Below are 22,217 nucleotides of genomic sequence, written 5' to 3'. Positions count from 1 at the left end.
AGCCAGCCAGTCGTCTGGCCCCTAGATTCCCCAGGTGGTAGATGAGCCAGCCAGTCGTCTGGCCCCTAGATTCCCCAGGTGGTAGATGAGCCAGCCAGTCGTCTGGCCCCTAGATTCCCCAGGTGGTAGATGAGCCAGCCAGTCGTCTGGCCCCTAGATTCCCCAGGTGGTAGATGAGCCAGCCAGTCGTCTGGCCCCTAAATTCCCCTGGTGGTAGATCAGCCAGCCAGTTGTCTGGCCCCTAGATTCCCCTGGTGGCAGATCAGTCAGCCAGCCAGTCGTCTGGCCCCTAGATTCCCCTGGTGGTAGATCAGCCAGCCAGTCGTCTGGCCCCTAGATTCCCCTGGTGGTAGATCAGCCAGCCAGTCGTCTGGCCCCTAGATTCCCCTGGTGGTAGATCAGTCAGCCAGTCGTCTGGCCCCTAGATTCCCCTGGTGGTAGATCAGTCAGCCAGTCGTCTGGCCCCTAGATTCCCCTGGTGGTAGATCATCCAGCCAGTCGTCTGGCCCCTAGATTCCCCTGGTGCTACATCAGTCAGCCAGTCGTCTGGCCCCTAGATTCCCCTGGTGGTAGATCAGCCAGCCAGACGTCAGTCGTCTGGCCCCTAGATTCCCCTGGTGGTAGATCAGCCATCCAGGCATCAGTCGTCTGGCCCCTAGATTCCTCTGGTGGTAGATCAGCCAGCCAGGCATCAGTCGTCTGGCCCCTAGATTCCCCTGGTGGTAGATCAGCCATCCAGGCATCAGTCGTCTGGCCCCTAGATTCCCCTGGTGGTAGATCAGCCAGCCAGTCGTCTGGCCCCTAGATTCCCCTGGTGGTAGATCAGCCAGCCAGTCGTCTGGCCCCTAGGTTCCCCTGGTGATAGATCAGTCAGCCAGTCGTCTGGCCCCTAGATTCCCCTGGTGGTAGATCAGCCAGCCAGGTGCCTGGCCCCTAGATTCCCCTGGTGGTAGATCAGTCAGCCAGTCGTCTGGCCCCTAGATTCCCCTGGTGGTAGATCAGCCAGCCAGGCGGCTGGCCCCTGATAGAGCTTCTTCCTCGGGGCCTGAGAAGAGAGGAGAGATTACTCTTTCATTCAACATCATTGGCACAGGGAAGAGGCTAACAGCTGTAAACTGTACTGTCTCCGTTAAATAAATCCACTCTAAGCATCACCCTGTTGTTGACTGACTTTGAGTTTTACAGAGGGGTTGAATGACAAATTAACTTGTGAATCAACAGCTGATTGTCTACAATATATATATATATATATATATATATATATATAAGTGTGGAGCCCTTTAAAACTTCTTCACAATACAGATTGAAATTATGCCATACCATGTGAAACCAATATTGAGGCACTAACCACAAATAAGATGCAGTAAGCTGACAATAAACGTGAGTTTCAATCTATACCCAGCTTTAGAAATACAAATAGCCTCTGTACATATTTGCATGTTCAGAGAGGAATACGATGAGCCAATCCCGACGAGGATACGAAAGCAATTTTCACCCTAAATGGTATTTAATTGCTCTCTCGTTTGTTATTCTTCAGCTTAGACACAGTTGGCCTTTCAGTGCAGTACATTTAATTGGTTTTCTAGTGAGATGTAGTTTAGATGGTTTTCTATTGATATGTAGTTTAGATGGTTTTCTATTGAGTTCTATTGAGATGTAGTTTAGATGGTTTTCTATTGAGATGTAGTTTAGATGGTTTTCTATTGAGATGTAGTTTAGATGGTTTTCTATTGAGATCTATTGAGATGTAGTTTAGATGGTGTTCTATTGAGATGTAGTTTAGATGGTTTTCTATTGAGATCTATTGAGATGTAGTTTAGATGGTTTTCTATTGAGATCTATTGAGATGTAGTTTAGATGGTTTTCTATTGAGTTCTATTGAGATGTAGTTTAGATGGTTTTCTATTGAGATCTATTGAGATGTAGTTTAGATGGTGTTCTATTGAGATGTAGTTTAGATGGTTTTCTATTGAGATCTATTGAGATGTAGTTTAGATGGTTTTCTATTGAGATGTGGTTTAGATGGTGTTCTAGTGAGATGTAGTTTAGATGGTTTTCTATTGAGATGTAGTTTAGATGGTTTTCTATTGAGGTCTATTGAGATGTAGTTTAGATGGTTTTCTATTGAGATGTAGTTTAGATGGTTTTCTATTGAGTTATATTGAGATGTAGTTTAGATGGTTTTCTATTGAGATGTAGTTTAGATAGTTTTCTATTGAGATCTATTGAGATGTAGTTTAGATGGTGTTCTATTGAGATGTAGTTTAGATGGTTTTCTATTGAGATCTATTGAGATGTAGTTTAGATGGTTTTCTATTGAGATCTATTGAGATGTAGTTTAGATGGTTTTCTATTGAGTTCTATTGAGATGTAGTTTAGATGGTTTTCTATTGAGATCTATTGAGATGTAGTTTAGATGGTGTTCTATTGAGATGTAGTTTAGATGGTTTTCTATTGAGATCTATTGGGATGTAGTTTAGATGGTTTTCTATTGAGATGTGGTTTAGATGGTGTTCTAGTGAGATGTAGTTTAGATGGTTTTCTATTGAGATGTAGTTTAGATGGTTTTCTATTGAGATGTAGTTTAGATGGTTTTCTATTGGGATGTAGTTCAGATGGTTTTCTATTGAGATGTAGTTTAGATGGTTTTCTATTGAGATGTAGTTTAGATGGTTTTCTATTGAGATGTAGTTTAGATGGTTTTCTATTGAGATGTAGTTTAGATGGTTTTCTATTGAGATGTAGTTTAGATGGTTTTCTATTGAGGTCTATTGAGATGTAGTTTAGATGGTTTTCTATTGAGTTATATTGAGATGTAGTTTAGATGGTTTTCTATTGAGATGTAGTTTAGATAGTTTTCTATTGAGATCTATTGAGATGTAGTTTAGATGGTTTTCTATTGAGATGTAGTTTAGATGGTTTTCTATTGAGATCTATTGAGATGTAGTTTAGATGGTTTTCTATTGAGATCTATTGAGATGTAGTTTAGATGGTTTTCTATTGAGTTCTATTGAGATGTAGTTTAGATGGTTTTCTATTGAGATCTATTGAGATGTAGTTTAGATGGTGTTCTATTGAGATGTAGTTTAGATGGTTTTCTATTGAGATCTATTGAGATGTAGTTTAGATGGTTTTCTATTGAGATGTGGTTTAGATGGTGTTCTAGTGAGATGTAGTTTAGATGGTTTTCTATTGAGATGTAGTTTAGATGGTTTTCTATTGAGATGTAGTTTAGATGGTTTTCTATTGGGATGTAGTTCAGATGGTTTTCTATTGAGATGTAGTTTAGATGGTTTTCTATTGAGATGTAGTTTAGATGGTTTTCTATTGTGATGTAGTTTAGATGGTTTTCTATTGTGATGTAGTTTAGATGGTTTTCTATTGAGATGTAGTTTAGATGGTTTTCTATTGAGATGTAGTTTAGATGGTATTCTATTGAGTTATATTGAGATGAGGTTAGATGGTTTTCTATTGAGATGTAGTTTAGATGGTTTTCTATTGAGATGTATTTTAGATGGTTTTCTATTGAGATCTATTGAGATGTAGTTTAGATGGTTTTCTATTGAGATTTAGTTTATATGGTTTTCTATTGAGATGTAGTTTAGATGGTTTTCTATTGAGATGTAGTTTAGATGGTTTTCTATTGAGATGTAGTTTAGATGGTGTTCTATTGAGATGTAGTTTAGATGGTTTTCTATTGAGATGTAGTTTAGATAGTTTTCTATTGTGATGTAGTTTAGATGGTTTTCTATTGAGATGTAGTTTAGATGGTTTTCTATTGAGATGTAGTTTAGATGGTTTTCTATTGAGATGTAGTTTAGATGGTTTTCTATTGAGATGTAGTTTAGATGGTTTTCTTTTGAGATCTATTGAGATGTAGTTTAGATGGTTTTCTATTGAGATGTAGTTTAGATGGTTTTCTATTGAGATGCAGTTTAGATGGTTTTCTATTGAGTTCTATTGAGATGTAGTTTAGATGGTTTTCTATTGAGATCTATTGAGATGTAGTTTAGATGGTTTTCTATTGAGATCTATTGAGATGTAGTTTAGATGGTTTTCTATTGAGTTCTATTGAGATGTAGTTTAGATGGTTTTCTATTGAGATCTATTGAGATGTAGTTTAGATGGTGTTCTATTGAGATGTAGTTTAGATGATTTTCTATTGAGATCTATTGAGATGTAGTTTAGATGGTTTTCTATTGAGATGTGGTTTAGATGGTGTTCTAGTGAGATGTAGTTTAGATGGTTTTCTATTGAGATGTAGTTTAGATGGTTTTCTATTGAGATGTAGTTTAGATGGTTTTCTATTGAGATGTAGTTTAGATGGTTTTCTATTGTGATGTAGTTTAGATGGTTTTCTATTGTGATGTAGTTTAGATGGTTTTCTATTGAGATGTAGTTTAGATGGTTTTCTATTGAGATCTATTGAGATGTAGTTTAGATGGTTTTCTATTGAGATGTAGTTTAGATGGTTTTCTATTGAGATCTATTGAGATGTAGTTTAGATGGTTTTCTATTGAGATCTATTGAGATGTAGTTTAGATGGTTTTCTATTGAGATGTGGTTTAGATGGTGTTCTAGTGAGATGTAGTTTAGATGGTTTTCTATTGAGATGTAGTTTAGATGGTTTTCTATTGAGATGTAGTTTAGATGGTTTTCTATTGGGATGTAGTTCAGATGGTTTTCTATTGAGATGTAGTTTAGATGGTTTTCTATTGAGATGTAGTTTAGATGGTTTTCTATTGAGATGTAGTTTAGATGGTTTTCTATTGAGATGTAGTTTAGATGGTTTTCTTTTGAGATCTATTGAGATGTAGTTTAGATGGTTTTCTATTGAGATGTAGTTTAGATGGTTTTCTATTGTGATGTAGTTTAGATGGTTTTCTATTGAGATGCAGTTTAGATGGTTTTCTATTGAGTTCTATTGAGATGTAGTTTAGATGGTTTTCTATTGAGATCTATTGAGATGTAGTTTAGATGGTTTTCTATTGAGATCTATTGAGATGTAGTTTAGATGGTGTTCTATTGAGATCTATTGAGATGTAGTTTAGATGGTTTTCTATTGAGATCTATTGAGATGTAGTTTAGATGGTTTTCTATTGAGTTCTATTGAGATGTAGTTTAGATGGTTTTCTATTGAGATCTATTGAGATGTAGTTTAGATGGTGTTCTATTGAGATGTAGTTTAGATGGTTTTCTATTGAGATCTATTGAGATGTAGTTTAGATGGTTTTCTATTGAGATGTGGTTTAGATGGTTTTCTATTGAGATGTAGTTTAGATGGTTTTCTATTGGGATGTAGTTCAGATGGTTTTCTATTGAGATGTAGTTTAGATGGTGTTCTATTGAGATGTAGTTTAGATGGTTTTCTATTGAGATCTAGTGAGATGTAGTTTAGATGGTTTTCTATTGAGATGTAGTTTAGATGGTTTTCTATTGAGATGTAGTTTAGATGGTTTTCTATTGGGATGTAGTTCAGATGGTTTTCTATTGAGATGTAGTTTAGATGGTTTTCTATTGAGATGTAGTTTAGATGGTTTTCTATTGAGATGTAGTTTAGATGGTTTTCTATTGAGATGTAGTTTAGATGGTTTTCTATTGTGATGTAGTTTAGATGGTTTTCTATTGTGATGTAGTTTAGATGGTTTTCTATTGAGATGTAGTTTAGATTGTTTTCTATTGAGATGTAGTTTAGATGGTTTTCTATTGAGATGTAGTTTAGATGGTTTTCTATTGAGTTATATTGAGATGTAGTTTAGATGGTTTTCTATTGTGATGTAGTTTAGATGGTTTTCTATTGTGATGTAGTTTAGATGGTTTTCTATTGAGATGTAGTTTAGATGGTTTTCTATTGAGATGTAGTTTAGATGGTTTTCCATTGAGTTATATTGAGATGTAGTTTAGATGGTTTTCTATTGAGATGTAGTTTAGATGGTTTTCTATTGAGATGTATTTTAGATGGTTTTCTATTGAGATCTATTGAGATGTAGTTTAGATGGTTTTCTATTGAGATTTAGTTTAGATGGTTTTCTATTGAGATGTAGTTTAGATGGTTTTCTGTTGAGATGTAGTTTAGATGGTTTTCTATTGAGATGTAGTTTAGATGGTGTTCTATTGAGATGTAGTTTAGATGGTTTTCTATTGAGATGTAGTTTAGATGGTTTTCTATTGAGATGTAGTTTAGATGGTTTTCTATTGAGATGTAGTTTAGATGGTTTTCTATTGAGATGTAGTTTAGATGGTTTTCTATTGAGATGTAGTTTAGATGGTTTTCTTTTGAGATCTATTGAGATGTAGTTTAGATGGTTTTCTATTGAGATGTAGTTTAGATGGTTTTCTATTGAGATGTAGTTTAGATGGTTTTCTATTGAGTTCTATTGAGATGTAGTTTAGATGGTTTTCTATTGAGTTCTATTGAGATGTAGTTTAGATGGTTTTCTATTGGGATGTAGTTTAGATGTTTTTCGATTGAGATGTAGTTTAGATGTTTTTCGATTGAGATGTAGTTTAGATGTTTTTCTATTGAGATGTAGTTTAGATGTTTTTCGATTGAGATGTAGTTTAGATGGTTTTCTATTGAGATGTAGTTTAGATGGTTTTCTATTGTGATGTAGTTTAGATGGTTTTCTATTGAGATGTAGTTTAGATGGTTTTCTATTGAGATGTAGTTTAGATGGTTTTCGATTGAGTTCTATTGAGATGTAGTTTAGATTATTTTCTATTTAATTCTATTGAGATGTAGTTTAGATGTTTTTCTATTGAATACTATTGAGATGTAGTTTAGATGGTTTTCTATTGAGTTCTATTGAGATGTAGTTTAGATGATTTTCTATTGAGTTCTATTGAGATGTAGTTTAGATGGTTTTCTACTGTGATGTAGTTTTGATGGTCTGACTTCTAATAAACAATAGGTTTGATAGCAACATGATGGTTTTAGGTGGCATCTTTCTTTCTCCCTCCTTTCTCTCCCTCCTTTCTCTCCCTCCTTTCTCTCCCTCCTCTCTTTCTTTGTTTCTTGCTTGCTTTTTATGTATTGCTCTCTCTCTCCTTCCTTCCTTCTCTCCTGATTGATTGATTGATTGATAGCATCCTGATCTCTGATGGCTCTCTCCTTCCTTCCCTCTCTCCTGATTGATTGATTGATTGATAGCATCCTGATCTCTGATGGCTCTCTCCTTCCTTCCCTCTCTCCTGAATGATTGATTGATAGCATCCTGATCTCTGATGGCTCTCTCCTTCCTTCCCTCTCTCCTGAATGATTGATTGATTGATAGCATCCTGATCTCTGATGGCTCTCTCCAGACGTCATCAGATCCGCCCGCGTCCTCTTATCTATTTTTTGATTGTACGATTTGATTTGATTTGATTCCTACAGGATCTGTGATACGTCTCTTCTCTCTCTCTCTCTGTGTGTGTTCAGATCAGCCCACTGAGGCCTCAGAGACCAAAGAGTCAGGTGTTGAACCTGTTGAGTGGAGACCGCCGTCTCTCTGTGTCCCCCGGAGCCCCCCAGCCCCATTCCTCCCCGGGCCCCCCACCCATCACCCCCAGGAACAAACTGTCCTTCAGCCTGCTCACCGTCTCCAGTGAGTACACACACACATACATAGACAGATATGCACACACACATACACACACACACACTTGCCTTGCAGCTACCTCCGCCATGTTCTCTTACCCTGCCGGCTGAATGTTTCTTCTAGGGTCGTCTCTGTCTTCCCTGGGCTCTCTAGGGTCGTCTCTGTCTTCCCTGGGCTCTCTAGGGTCGTCTCTGTCTTCCCTGGGCTCTCTAGGGTCGCCTCTGTCTTCCCTGGGCTCTCTAGGGTCGCCTCTGTCTTCCCTGGGCTCTCTAGGGTCGTCTCTGTCTTCCCTGGGCTCTCTAGGGTTGTCTGTCTTCCCTGGGCTCTCTATGGTCGTCTCTGTCTTCCCTGGGCTCTCTTGGGTCGTCTCTGTCTTCCCTGGGCTCTCTATGGTCGTCTACGTCTTCCCTGGGCTCTCTAGGGTCGTTTCTGTCTTCCCTGGGCTCTCTTGGGTCGTCTCTGTCTTCCCTGGGCTCTCTAGGGTCGTCTACATCTTCCCTGGGCTCTCTAGGGTCGTCTCTGTCTTCCCTGACATTGGTAGTTTCATTGATGTCCTTGCATCGACCTGGGATTGGATTAATAGTGAAGCTAAAAATGTTTTTTCTATTGGGTGATTACAAGGATTGGGTGATTTATATTGGTTGATTACAAGGATTGGGTGATTTCCATTGGGTGATTACAAGGATTGGGTGATTTCTATTGGGTGATTACAAGGATTGTGTGTTTTCTATTGGGTGATTACAAGGATTGGGTGATTTCTATTGGGTGATTACAAGGATTGGGTGATTTCTATTGGGTGATTACAAGGATTGGGTGATTTCTATTGGGTGATTACAAGGATTGGGTGATTTCTATTGGGTGATTACAAGGATTGGGTGATTTCTATTGGGTGATTACAAGGATTGGGTGATTTCTATTGGGTGATTACAACATAAACGTATTTAGAAAGGGAGAAGCACTCACTGACATCTGCCTTGTTGAGTAGTTTATACTGTAGATATCTGTATCCCCTCGTCTATAAGCCCACGAGACTGACCAGTCCACCTGCCTTGTTGAGTAGTTTATACTGTAGATATCTGTATCCCCTCGTCTATAAGCCCACGAGACTGACCAGTCCACCTGCCTTGTTGAGTAGTTTATACTGTAGATATCTGTATCCCCTCGTCTATAAGCCCACGAGACTGACCAGTCCACCTGCCTTGTTGAGTAGTTTATACTGTAGATATCTGTATCCCCTCGTCTATAAGCCCACGAGACTGACCAGTCCACCTGCCTTGTTGAGTAGTTTATACTGTAGATATCTGTATCCCCTCGTCTATAAGCCCACGAGACTGACCAGTCCACCTGCCTTGTTGAGTAGTTTATACTGTAGATATCTGTATCCCATCTATAAGCCCACGAGACTGACCAGTCCACCTGCCTTGTTGAGTAGTTTATACTGTAGATATCTGTATCCCATCTATAAGCCCACGAGACTGACCAGTCCACCTGCCTTGTTGAGTAGTTTATACTGCAGATATCTGTATCCCCTCGTCTATAAGCCCACGAGACTGACCAGTCCACCTGCCTTGTTGAGTAGTTTATACTGTAGATATCTGTATCCCCTCGTCTATAAGCCCACGAGACTGACCAGTCCACCTGCCTTGTTGAGTAGTTTATACTGTAGATATCTGTATCCCCTCGTCTATAAGCCCACGAGACTGACCAGTCCACCTGCCTTGTTGAGTAGTTTATACTGCAGATATCTGTATCCCGTCGTCTATAAGCCCACGAGACTGACCAGTCCACCTGCCTTGTTGAGTAGTTTATACTGCAGCTATCTGTATCCCATCTATAAGCCCACGAGACTGACCAGTCCCCCTGCCTTGTTGAGTAGTTTATACTGCAGATATCTGTATCCCCTCGTCTATAAGCCCACGAGACTGACCAGTCCACCTGCCTTGTTGAGTAGTTTATACTGTAGATATCTGTATCCCATCTATAAGCCCACGAGACTGACCAGTCCACCTGCCTTGTTGAGTAGTTTATACTGCAGATATCTGTATCCCCTCGTCGATAAGCCCACGAGACTGACCAGTCCACCTGCCTTGTTGAGTAGTTTATACTGCAGATATCTGTATCCCCTCGTCTATAAGCCCACAAGACTGACCAGTCCACCTGCCTTGTTGAGTAGTTTATACTGCAGATATCTGTATCCCGTCGTCTATAAGCCCACGAGACTGACCAGTCCACCTGCCTTGTTGAGTAGTTTATACTGTAGATATCTGTATCCCCTCGTCTATAAGCCCACGAGACTGACCAGTCCACCTGCCTTGTTGAGTAGTTTATACTGTAGATATCTGTATCCCCTCGTCTATAAGCCCACGAGACTGACCAGTCCACCTGCCTTGTTGAGTAGTTTATACTGTAGATATCTGTATCCCCTCGTCTATAAGCCCACGAGACTGACCAGTCCACCTGCCTTGTTGAGTAGTTTATACTGTAGATATCTGTATCCCATCTATAAGCCCACGAGACTGACCAGTCCACCTGCCTTGTTGAGTAGTTTATACTGTAGATATCTGTATCCCATCTATAAGCCCACGAGACTGACCAGTCCACCTGCCTTGTTGAGTAGTTTATACTGCAGATATCTGTATCCCCTCGTCTATAAGCCCACGAGACTGACCAGTCCACCTGCCTTGTTGAGTAGTTTATACTGTAGATATCTGTATCCCCTCGTCTATAAGCCCACGAGACTGACCAGTCCACCTGCCTTGTTGAGTAGTTTATACTGTAGATATCTGTATCCCCTCGTCTATAAGCCCACGAGACTGACCAGTCCACCTGCCTTGTTGAGTAGTTTATACTGCAGATATCTGTATCCCGTCGTCTATAAGCCCACGAGACTGACCAGTCCACCTGCCTTGTTGAGTAGTTTATACTGCAGCTATCTGTATCCCATCTATAAGCCCACGAGACTGACCAGTCCCCCTGCCTTGTTGAGTAGTTTATACTGCAGATATCTGTATCCCCTCGTCTATAAGCCCACGAGACTGACCAGTCCACCTGCCTTGTTGAGTAGTTTATACTGTAGATATCTGTATCCCATCTATAAGCCCACGAGACTGACCAGTCCACCTGCCTTGTTGAGTAGTTTATACTGCAGATATCTGTATCCCCTCGTCGATAAGCCCACGAGACTGACCAGTCCACCTGCCTTGTTGAGTAGTTTATACTGCAGATATCTGTATCCCCTCGTCTATAAGCCCACAAGACTGACCAGTCCACCTGCCTTGTTGAGTAGTTTATACTGCAGATATCTGTATCCCGTCGTCTATAAGCCCACGAGACTGACCAGTCCACCTGCCTTGTTGAGTAGTTTATACTGTAGATATCTGTATCCCCTCGTCTATAAGCCCACGAGACTGACCAGTCCACCTGCCTTGTTGAGTAGTTTATACTGTAGATATCTGTATCCCCTCGTCTATAAGCCCACGAGACTGACCAGTCCACCTGCCTTGTTGAGTAGTTTATACTGTAGATATCTGTATCCCCTCGTCTATAAGCCCACGAGACTGACCAGTCCACCTGCCTTGTTGAGTAGTTTATACTGTAGATATCTGTATCCCATCTATAAGCCCACGAGACTGACCAGTCCACCTGCCTTGTTGAGTAGTTTATACTGCAGATATCTGTATCCCCTCATCTATAAGCCCACGAGACTGACCAGTCCACCTGCCTTGTTGAGTAGTTTATACTGTAGATATCTGTATCCCCTCGTCTATAAGCCCACGAGACTGACCAGTCCACCTGCCTTGTTGAGTAGTTTATACTGTAGATATCTGTATCCCCTCGTCTATAAGCCCACGAGACTGACCAGTCCACCTGCCTTGTTGAGTAGTTTATACTGCAGATATCTGTATCCCCTCGTCTATAAGCCCACGAGACTGACCAGTCCACCTGCCTTGAGTAGTTTATACTGCAGATATCTGTATCCCGGCGTCTATAAGCCCACGAGACTGACCAGTCCACCTGCCTTGTTGAGTAGTTTATACTGCAGATATCTGTATCCCGGCGTCTATAAGCCCACGAGACTGACCAGTCCACCTGCCTTGTTGAGTAGTTTATACTGCAGATATCTGTATCCCGTCTATAAGCCCACGAGACTGACCAGTCCACCTGCCTTGTTGAGTAGTTTATACTGTAGATATCTGTATCCCGTCTATAAGCCCACGAGACTGACCAGTCCACCTGCCTTGTTGAGTAGTTTATACTGTAGATATCTGTATCCCGTCGTCTATAAGCCCACGAGACTGACCAGTCCACCTGCCTTGAGTAGTTTATACTGCAGATATCTGTATCCCGGCGTCTATAAGCCCACGAGACTGACCAGTCCACCTGCCTTGTTGAGTAGTTTATACTGTAGATATCTGTATCCCATCTATAAGCCCACGAGACTGACCAGTCCACCTGCCTTGTTGAGTAGTTTATACTGTAGATATCTGTATCCCCTCGTCTATAAGCCCACGAGACTGACCAGTTCACCTGACTCCCTTATTGATTCTTTAAATAATGTGGCAGGTAATAACAGGTGTACTTTTAATTGAAATTTATGACCACTTTCCACTTTTCTTCGGCAACTGGAAAATGAACAGATGGGAATGATTAGTAGAATGTAGAATATTTAACTGAAGTAATTATGATCGCTTTAAGATGTTGATTGATGATATATATATATATTCAGGCTGATTTGGAGTCTGCTTGCCAGACTCACATCTTTCAATTTCTGTATTTCACCATTGATTTGCCTTAGTTAAGTCACGTAAGAGAGCAGCAGAAGGTTCTGGAAACCTTGGGTTTTCTCAACCCGGTCTCATAAAACCCTCAGTAAAAAAAAAATTATGAAAAGTTGTGTAAAAGGTTCATCAATCATCTGTTGAGTAAGAAAAAAGGCCTGTACAACTCCCCCATGTCAATGTCCTGTTGGAAATAAGACCTATACTGATCCTGATGTTATTTCATGTCAGTTAAGTAAAAACATTTTTTGTGAATGTGGGTTCCTCTCTGTCAAAGACAACAGAGAAAACGGATGGAACTCCCCCTGGGTTACATGTCCCGTCTCTGCTTCAGTGTGATCCTCCTGATGGGAGGCGATGGAGATCATCGGTAACTTAAAGATATCAGCGGCAGGTCATGATGAGATCGGTGTCTCTGTGGTGAAATCGGTGTGTACCTCGATCACTGAGCCTCTTTATAACGTACATCTTCACCAAATCAATCCCAACTGGTATTGTTCCTAAAAATTAGAAAATTGCCAAAGTTATACCTCTCTCTATAAATCTGGAGATCCAAGATATTTTACAAATTATCACCCCAAATATCTGTACTACCATGTTTTTCTAAAGTCCTAGAAAAATTGCTGCATAAGAGAATGCTGAAACATTTAAATCAACACTATATTCTATATGAGCACCAATATGTTTTTAATGAAAAACTACTCCACAGATACGGCTCTTTCTCAACACGTGGATAAAATCTTTACATCCGTGAACAACAATGAACGGTATCTTTTGAGATTTATCCCAAAGTGTTTGACACGGTCGATCATTAAATATTACTTTCTAGATTGCATTATTATGTGTGTCATGATTTAACATATAATTTGGATATATAGTTCATGTTTATGATAGAGAACAATGTGTTAATGCAAACGGCTGTGTATCTACCAGGGCCAAGATATCCTGTGGTGTGACACAGAGTTCAAAACCTGTCTAGTTTTCATAGTGGAGGGTGAGGGTTTTACCAGTCTAGTTTTCATAGTGGAGGGTGAGGGTTTTACCAGTCTAGTTTTCATAGTGGAGGGTGAGGGTTTTACCAGTCTAGTTTTCATAGTGGAGGGTGAGGGTTTTACCAGTCTAGTTTTCATAGTGGAGGGTGAGGGTTTTACCAGTCTAGTTTTCATAGTAGAGGGTGAGGGTTTTACCAGTCTAATTTTCATAGTGGAGGGTGAGGGTTTTACCTGTCTAGTTTTCATAGTGGAGGGTGAGGGTTTTACCTGTCTAGTTTTCATAGTGGAGGGTGAGGGTTAGTGGTGAGGGTTTTACCTGTCTAGTTTTCATAGTGGAGGGTAAGGGTTAGTGGTGAGGGTTTTACCAGTCTAGTTTTCATAGTGGAGGGTGAGGGTTTTACCTGTCTAGTTTTCATAGTGGAGGGTGAGGGTTTTACCAGTCTAGTTTTCATAGTGGGGGGTGAGGGTTTTACCAGTCTAGTTTTCATAGTGGAGGGTAAGGGTTAGTGGTGAGGGTTTTACCAGTCTAGTTTTCATAGTGGAGGGTGAGGGTTTTACCAGTCTAGTTTTCATAGTGGGGGGTGAGGGTTTTACCAGTCTAGTTTTCATAGTGGAGGGTGAGGGTTTTACCAGTCTAGTTTTCATTGTGGAGGGTGAGGGTTTTACCAGTCTAGTTTTCATAGTGGAGGGTGAGGGTTTTACCTGTCTAGTTTTCATAGTGGAGGGTGAGGGTTTTACCAGTCTAGTTTTCATAGTGGGGGGTGAGGGTTTTACCAGTCTAGTTTTCATAGTGGAGGGTAAGGGTTAGTGGTGAGGGTTTTACCAGTCTAGTTTTCATAGTGGAGGGTGAGGGTTTTACCAGTCTAGTTTTCATAGTGGGGGGTGAGGGTTTTACCAGTCTAGTTTTCATAGTGGAGGGTGAGGGTTTTACCAGTCTAGTTTTCATAGTGGAGGGTGAGGGTTTTACCAGTCTAGTTTTCATAGTGGAGGGTGATGGTTTTACCAGTCTAGTTTTCATATTGGAGGGTGAGGGTTTTACCAGTCTAGTTTTCATAGTGGAGGGTGAGGGTTTTACCAGTCTAGTTTTCATAGTGGAGGGTGAGGGTTTTACCAGTCTAGTTTTCATAGTGGAGGGTGAGGGTTAGTGGTGAGGGTTTTACCAGTCTAGTTTTCATAGTGGAGGGTGAGGGTTTTACCAGTCTAGTTTTCATAGTAGAGGGTGAGGGTTTTACCAGTCTAGTTTTCATAGTGGGGGGTGAGGGTTTTACCAGTCTAGTTTTCATAATGGAGGGTGAGGGTTTTACCAGTCTAGTTTTCATAGTGGAGGGTGAGGGTTTTACCAGTCTAGTTTTCATAGTGGAGGGTGAGGGTTTTACCAGTCTAGTTTTCATATTGGAGGGTGAGGGTTTTACCAGTCTAGTTTTCATAGTGGAGGGTGAGGGTTTTACCAGTCTAGTTTTCATAGTGGAGGGTGAGGGTTTTACCAGTCTAGTTTTCATAGTGGAGGGTGAGGGTTAGTGGTGAGGGTTTTACCAGTCTAGTTTTCATAGTGGAGGGTGAGGGTTTTACCAGTCTAGTTTTCATAGTGGAGGGTGAGGGTTTTACCAGTCTAGTTTTCATAGTGGAGGGTGAGGGTTTTACCAGTCTAGTTTTCATAGTGGAGGGTGAGGGTTTTACCAGTCTAGTTTTCATAGTGGAGGGTAGGGGTTAGTGGTGAGGGTTTTACCAGTCTAGTTTTCATAGTGGAGGGTGAGGGTTTTACCAGTCTAGTTTTCATAGTGGAGGGTGAGGGTTTTACCAGTCTACTTTTCATAGTGGAGGGTGAGGGTTTTACCAGTCTACTTTTCATAGTGGAGGGTGAGGGTTTTACCAGTCTAGTTTTCATAGTGCAGGGTGAGGGTTTTACCTGTCTAGTTTTCATAGTGGAGGGTGAGGGTTTTACCAGTCTAGTTTTCATAGTGGAGGGTAAGGTTTTACCAGTCTAGTTTTCATAGTGGAGGGTGAGGGTTTTACCAGTCTAGTTTTCATAGTGGAGGGTAAGGTTTTACCAGTCTAGTTTTCATAGTGGAGGGTAAGGGTTTTACCAGTCTAGTTTTCATAGTGCAGGGTGAGGGTTTTACCAGTCTAGTTTTCATCGTACTATTTTGCCCTCTGTTATTCCTAATCTATATCAATGACCTTGCTGTTGGTTCTCCTACCGTACCTCCCTTCTCTTTACTGATGATACCAATTAGATTGTATCACCCAAGCATTTTTGATTCACTAATTAAATGAAACCAACTCGGGCCACATTTTCAAAATGATTCCAGATAAACAAATTCTCTTTAAGCATTAATACATCCAACTTGATTATATTAAATTAAACGGAACCAGAGCCACATCCACTAGGTTCCTCAGAGCTCTAATCGATGAAACGTTATCCTGGTAGGAACATATTCATTTTGTCTGTAGCAAAGTGATGAAATCTGTTGGAATCATCAGAGTGGTTTGGTTCATCAGGTTCGCTTCTCAACTCTACACTAGAGCTGCGTTGACCCAGATCTCATGTACTGTGATATTGTCTGGGCCAGTACATACGTCTCCTACCTACACATATTACTCATCATACAAAAGACAATGTGTAAGACTATTCACCACTGGCACCATCTGAATAATTACTATGTTTTGATATCTGTTCATTTTGGTACTTGTGTATTGTATATCGTTTTTATTCTGGGTTTTATATCAGCTTTTGGGCTTCCAGCCACACCTGCAAACTGTGTTTGTTGTCTCCTTGTTGTTGTCTGTCTCTTGTTGTTGTCTATTGCTTGTTTTGTTTGTTGTGAATAAATAAAGCAGACAGACAGACAGACAGACAGACAGACAGACAGACAGACAGACAGACAGACAGACAGACAGACAGACAGACAGACAGACAGACAGACAGACAGAGCGAGCGAGCATCTCTGGTTTCCAGTGTTGTTGCTGTCGTATGCATTCAGCTGTTTCCCTTGGGGATGAGTGGTGACCTCAGAAATAAAGATTGTCCTCTGTCTCTCTCTCTCTCTCTGTCTCTCTGTGTCTCTCTCTCTGTCTCTCTGTCTGTCTCTCTCTCTCTCTCTCTCTCTCTCTCTCTGTCTCTCTGTCTCTCTGTCTCTCTGTGTCTCTGTGTCTGTCTGTCTCTGTCTGTCTCTGTCTCTCTGTGTCTGTCTCTCTGTTTCTCTCTGTGTCTGTCTCTGTTTCTCTCTGTGTCTGTCTCTCTGTCTCTCTGTCTATCTGTCTTTCTCTCTCTGTCTCTCTGTCTGTCTCTCTCTCTCGGTCTCTCTGTGTCTGTCTCTCTGTGTCTGTCTCCCTGTCTCTCTGTCTCTCTCTGTCTCTGCCTGTCTCTCTGCCTGTCTGTCTGTCTCTCAGGTCTGGAGCTGAATGGGATGGGGGTTGATAAAGGAGAGACTCCTCCTCCCCTGCCCGTGAAGGGCATCTCTGCTGATTATGGGAACCTGCTAGGAGATAATGAAGACTTGACGAGTCCCTCCACCCCTCCCCTGACACACCATCAAAGGGTAGGTTTTTAATGTGGGCTAAGAACAGCACCTTAATGATGCCACGTCAATACTACGGTTAATGGAACAACAGCCCATCATCACGAGGGAGGGAGGGAGGGAGGGAGGGAGGGAGGGAGGGAGGGAGGGAGGGAGTGTCCACAGTCCTCAGCAACACACTCCTCTCCTCCTCCACCATGTCTGTCCTGGTGGCTACAGCCTGATGGTCCTCCTGCCTCAGCCTGTCTCCTCCTGCCTCAGCCTGTCTGTTCCTGCCTCAGCCTGTCTCCTCCTGCATCAGCCTGTCTCCTCCTGCCTCAGCCTGCCTCCTCCTGCCTCAGCCTGTCTCCTCCTACCTCAGCCTGTCTCCTCCTGCCTCAGCCTGTCTGTTCCTGCCTCAGCCTGTCTCCTCCTGCATCAGCCTGTCTCCTCCTACCTCAGCCTGTCTCCTCCTACCTCAGCCTGTCTCCTCCTACCTCAGCCTGTCTCCTCCTGCCTCAGCCTGTCTCCTCCTGCCTCAGCCTGTCTCCTCCTGCCTCAGCCTGTCTCCTCCTGCCTCAGCCTGTCTCCTCCTGCCTCAGCCTGTCTCCTCCTGCCTCAGCCTGTCTCCTCCTGCCTCAGCCTGTCTCCTCCTGCCTCAGCCTGTCTCCTCCTACCTCAGCCTGTCTCCTCCTTCCTCAGCCTGTCTCCTCCTGCCTCAGCCTGTCTCCTCCTGCCTCAGCCTGTCTCCTCCTTCCTCAGCCTGTCTCCTCCTGCCTCAGCCTGTTTCCTCCTGCCTCAGCATGTCTCCTCCTGCCTCAGCCTGTCTCCTCCTACCTCAGCCTGTCTTCTCCTACCTGAACCTGTCTCCTCCTACCTCAGCATGTCTCCTCCTACCTCAGCATGTCTCCTCCTACCTCAGCCTGCCTCCTGCCTCAGCCTGTTTCCTCCTGCCTCAGCCTGTCTCCTCCTGCCTCAGCCTGTCTCCTCCTACCTCAGCCTGTCTTCTCCTACCTGAACCTGTATCCTCCTACCTCAGCATGTCTCCTCCTACCTCAGCATGTCTCCTCCTACCTCAGCCTGCCTCCTGCCTCAGCCTGTTTCCTCCTGCCTCAGCCTGTCTCCTCCTGCCTCAGCCTATCTCCTCCTGCCTCAGCCTGTCTCCTCCTACCTCAGCCTGTCTTCTCCTACCTGAACCTGTCTCCTCCTACCTCAGCATGTCTCCTCCTACCTCAGCCTGTCTCCTCCGAACCTACAGAGTCAAGCTAGATTAGTCTCACTGGGAGGGGGAGACTTGGCAGTAAACTGGAGTCAGGCTAGATTAGTCTCACTGGGGGGTAAACAGGCGTCAGGCTAGATTAGTCTCACTGGGGGGAAACAGGTGGTAAACTGGAGTCAGGCTAGATTAGTGGGGGAGGGACAGGCAGTTAACTGGAGTCAGACTAGATTAGTGGGGAGGGACGGTCAGTAAACTGGAGTCAGACTAGATTAGTAGGGGAGGGACAGGCAGTAAACTGGAGTCAGACTAGATTAGTAGGGGAGGGACAGGCAGTAAACTGGAGTCAGACTAGATTAGTGGGGAGGGACAGGCAGTAAACTGAAGTCAGACTAGATTAGTAGGGGAGGGACATGCAGTAAACTGGAGTCAGACTAAATTAGTGGGGAGGGACAGGCAGTAAACTGGAGTCAGACTAGATTAGTGGGGGGGGGGACAGGCAGTAAACTGGAGTCAGACTAGATTAGTAGGGGAGGGACAGGCAGTAAACTGGAGTCAGACTAAATTAGTGGGGGAGGGACAGGCAGTAAACTGGAGTCAGACTAGATTAGTTGGGGAGGGACAGGCAGTAAACTGGAGTCAGACTAGATTAGTAGGGGAGGGACAGGCAGTAAACTGGAGTCAGACTAGATTAGTGGGGGGGGGGGACAGGCAGTAAACTGGAGCAGACTAGATTAGTAGGGGAGGGACGGTCAGTAAACTGGAGTCAGACTAGATTATTGGGGAGGGACAGGCAGTTAACTGGAGTCAGACTAGATTAGTGGGGGAGGGACAGGCAGTAAACTGGAGTCAGACTAGATTAGTGGGGGAGGGGACAGGCAGTAAACTGGAGTCAGACTAGATTAGTGGGGAGGGACAGGCAGTAAACTGGAGTCAGACTAGATTAGTGGGGAGGGACAGGCAGTAAACTGGAGTCAGACTAGATTAGTGGGGAGGGACAGGCAGTAAACTGGAGTCAGACTAGATTAGTGGGGGAGGGACATTACAATCAGATTTTCCCAGCTAGTGACAGCGGGTTTGACTCCAAGGCCTTGACTGCTGGTGTCATTGAGTCTTGTGTAGAGTACAGTATATACATATGAGATGAGTAATGTAGGGTATATAAACATATAAGGTGGCTAGTGATACATTTATTACATCAACGTTTCCATTATTAAAGTGGCTAGATAGTTGAGTCAGTGTGTTGGCAGCAGAATCTCAGGGATCTTTAACTGCTGAGTTGTGAGATGACCTGCTACATTTCCAGGATATTCATCTTTCTTTAATCTCCTTGAAGCATCTGAGTTTAAAGCTTCACAACGTGTTATAAGGATGTATAAACTGAGTTTAAAGCTTCATAACGTGTTATAAGGATGTATAAGCTGAGTTTAAAGCTTCACATCGTGTTTATAAGGATGTATAAGCTGAGTTTAAAGCTTCACATCGTGTTTATAAGGATGTATAAGCTGAGTTTAAAGCTTCATAACGTGTTATAAGGATGTATAAGCTGAGTTTAAAGCTTCATAACGTGTTATAAGGATGTATAAGCTGAGTTTAAAGCTTCACATCGTGTTTATAAGGATGTATAAGCTGAGTTTAAAGCTTCACATCGTGTTTATAAGGATGTATAAGCTGAGTTTAAAGCTTCACAACGTGTTATAAGGATGTATAAGCTGAGTTTAAAGCTTCACATCGTGTTTATAAGGATGTATAAGCTGAGTTTAAAGCTTCACAACGTGTTATAAGGATGTATAAGCTGAGTTTAAAGCTTCACATCGTGTTTATAAGGATGTATAAGCTGAGTTTAAAGCTTCATAACGTGTTTATAAGGATGTATAAGCTGAGTTTAAAGCTTCACAACGTGTTTATAAGGATGTATAAACTGAGTTTAAAGCTTCACAAGGTGTTTATAAGGATGTATAAGCTGAGTTTAAAACTTCACAAGGTGTTTATAAGGATGTATAAGCTGAGTTTAAAGCTTCACAACGTGTTTATAAGGATGTATAAACTGAGTTTAAAACTTCACAAGGTGTTTATAAGGATGTATAAGCTGAGTTTAAAGCTTCACAACGTGTTTATAAGGATGTATAAGCTGAGTTTAAAGCTTCATAACGTGTTTATAAGGATGTATAAACTGAGTTTAAAGCTTCATAACGTGTTTATAAGGATGTATAAGCTGAGTTTAAAGCTTCACAACGTGTTATAAGTATGTATAAGCCGAGTTTAAAGCTTCACATCGTGTTTATAAGGATGTATAAACTGAGTTTAAAGCTTCACATCGTGTTTATAAGGATGTATAAACTGAGTTTAAAGCTTCACAACGTGTTTATAAGGATGTATAAGCTGAGTTTAAAGCTCCACAACGTGTTATAAGGATGTATAAGCTGAGTTTAAAGCTTCACAACGTGTTATAAGTATGTATAAGCCTTCATAATGTCTTATAAAGGTGTCTTAATATTTCTGTATTCTCTCTTTTCTTTTTTTGAATAGCATTTGCCACCTCCTCTTCCCAGCAAGACCCCTCCTCCTCCTCCCCCTAAGACCACCAGGAAACAAGCCTCCATCGATTCAGGAATTGTACAATAAACAATGACATTAAGACACCCGATTTAAAACACACAAGGTTCTTTCCCCTCTGCAATCTATTCCCCATATAGTGCACTACTTTTGGCCACGGCCGATAGGGCTCTGGTTAAAAGTAGTGCACTACGTAGGGAATAGGGTGCCATTTTGTGGCAGAGCCTCATTGATCCTTTTCAATTTTTTGCCTCAAGTGTGATGATGCGGTCTACTTTACCATAGGTTAGATAGGTGAATCAGTTTCACATGATTACTGGTCACTGAATTTATTGACGCTATCTACCATCTAGGACTCCATTCTCCACGTGATACCAGTTCAGGCCTTTGTAATGCTATGAGATCGTGTTCCACCTATAGAACCTTTAGAATGAGTGAAATGAATATAGAATCAGAACCAGGTGAATGAAGCGTTCTCTGGTTCTGTCTTTGACCAATAGACAGGCTGGTGAGTGACGACCAACATTCTGACCCCTCCCACCTGCCCTTAGGAGCTGGGAGCACATAGTAACAGGAAACCATGCTTTTTATTCTGTGGTTTATCTTTTGTATCCATAGTTACAGAAAACATCCATTTTTATTCAGTGGTTTATCTTTTTCTATCCATATTCCCGCTTTGTACAGAGGTTTGTATATAGGATTTTATTTTCATTTCATATTTTTTCTTTATGTGGAATTTATCATGACTTTTATTTTGTATTAACATTGCATTAGATTAACAGGTTTGCATTTATATCCCCCCCCCCCTCCACCAAAAAAAAAAAGAATACAAAAAAAAAAGTTTTTTAAAGTTTTGAAATGACAGGGACTATAAAGAATTGGTATGTGAGAATCTGCCTATCGTTGATTTTCTGGGTAAGGTTTGTGTTTTCTTTGCAGTGAACACAACTAACTCCCTCCTCCTCCATCATACATCGTTATTGTATAGGATTTTACCGTTGACTGTTTCCAATTCACTACTGACTTCTGAATAAACTTTCTCAACTGGATGTTTCAACTGCTTCTTTGTGTTTTCGCTGCACTACAACTTAACGAAACAAAATACCTTTGAAACAAAGTCTGTTCCATCTGTGTTGTTGACTTTGAAGAGACTTTGAGTCTCTTACGTTAAGGTAATGCAGCGTTATCAAGGTGAAGTCTACACAGTCTCTTACGGTAACGATATACAGCCTTATCAAGGTGAAGTCTACACAGTCTCTTACGGTAAGGTAATGCAGGGTTATCAAGGTAAAGTCTACACAGTCTCTTACGGTAACGATATACAGCTTATCAAGGTGACGCCTGTACAGTCTCTTACGGTAAGGTAATGCATGGTTATCAAGGTGAACTCTGTACTCTTACGGTAATATTATACAGCAGGGATGTCAGACTCATTTTACCCCCGGGGACGATTTCGTCTTCAACGAGGTCCGGAGGACCGCACTAAAATTTGATTTTATTTCCTAAAAATTAGCAAAAAAGTAGTCCTCTATCCATCTTTTGGGGAAATTTCTAGTAAATATTAGCGAGCGAGCTGGACAGTCAACCTGTATGAATGT

At 41.9% G+C, this 22,217-nt stretch overlaps 1 protein-coding gene across 4 annotated transcripts in view; it reads left to right on the top strand.

Moving 5' to 3' along the window:
- LOC110513667 (dedicator of cytokinesis protein 1) overlaps positions 1 to 21,668 on the top strand; it is a 636,864-nt gene extending 615,196 nt beyond the window's left edge. For all 4 annotated transcript variants that reach the window (XM_090228873.1, XM_090228870.1, XM_090228871.1 and 1 more), the window contains exons 50-52: positions 7,421 to 7,586; positions 16,741 to 16,889; positions 20,593 to 21,668. In XM_090228873.1, the coding sequence (XP_090084999.1) occupies positions 7,421 to 7,586; positions 16,741 to 16,889; positions 20,593 to 20,688 (411 nt within the window). In that variant the 3' untranslated portion in view covers positions 20,689 to 21,668. The remainder of the gene's footprint in view (positions 1 to 7,420; positions 7,587 to 16,740; positions 16,890 to 20,592) is intronic.
- The last annotated feature ends 549 nt before the right edge of the window (positions 21,669 to 22,217 follow it).

This window comes from Oncorhynchus mykiss, unplaced genomic scaffold (assembly GCF_057628025.1).
Source record: "Oncorhynchus mykiss isolate SJ-2025 unplaced genomic scaffold, ASM5762802v1 scaffold103, whole genome shotgun sequence".
Classification (NCBI taxonomy): Eukaryota; Metazoa; Chordata; class Actinopteri; order Salmoniformes; family Salmonidae; genus Oncorhynchus; species Oncorhynchus mykiss.
The sequence above is the reverse complement of the archived record's forward strand: the minus strand, read 5'-3'. Positions and strand labels throughout refer to the sequence as shown.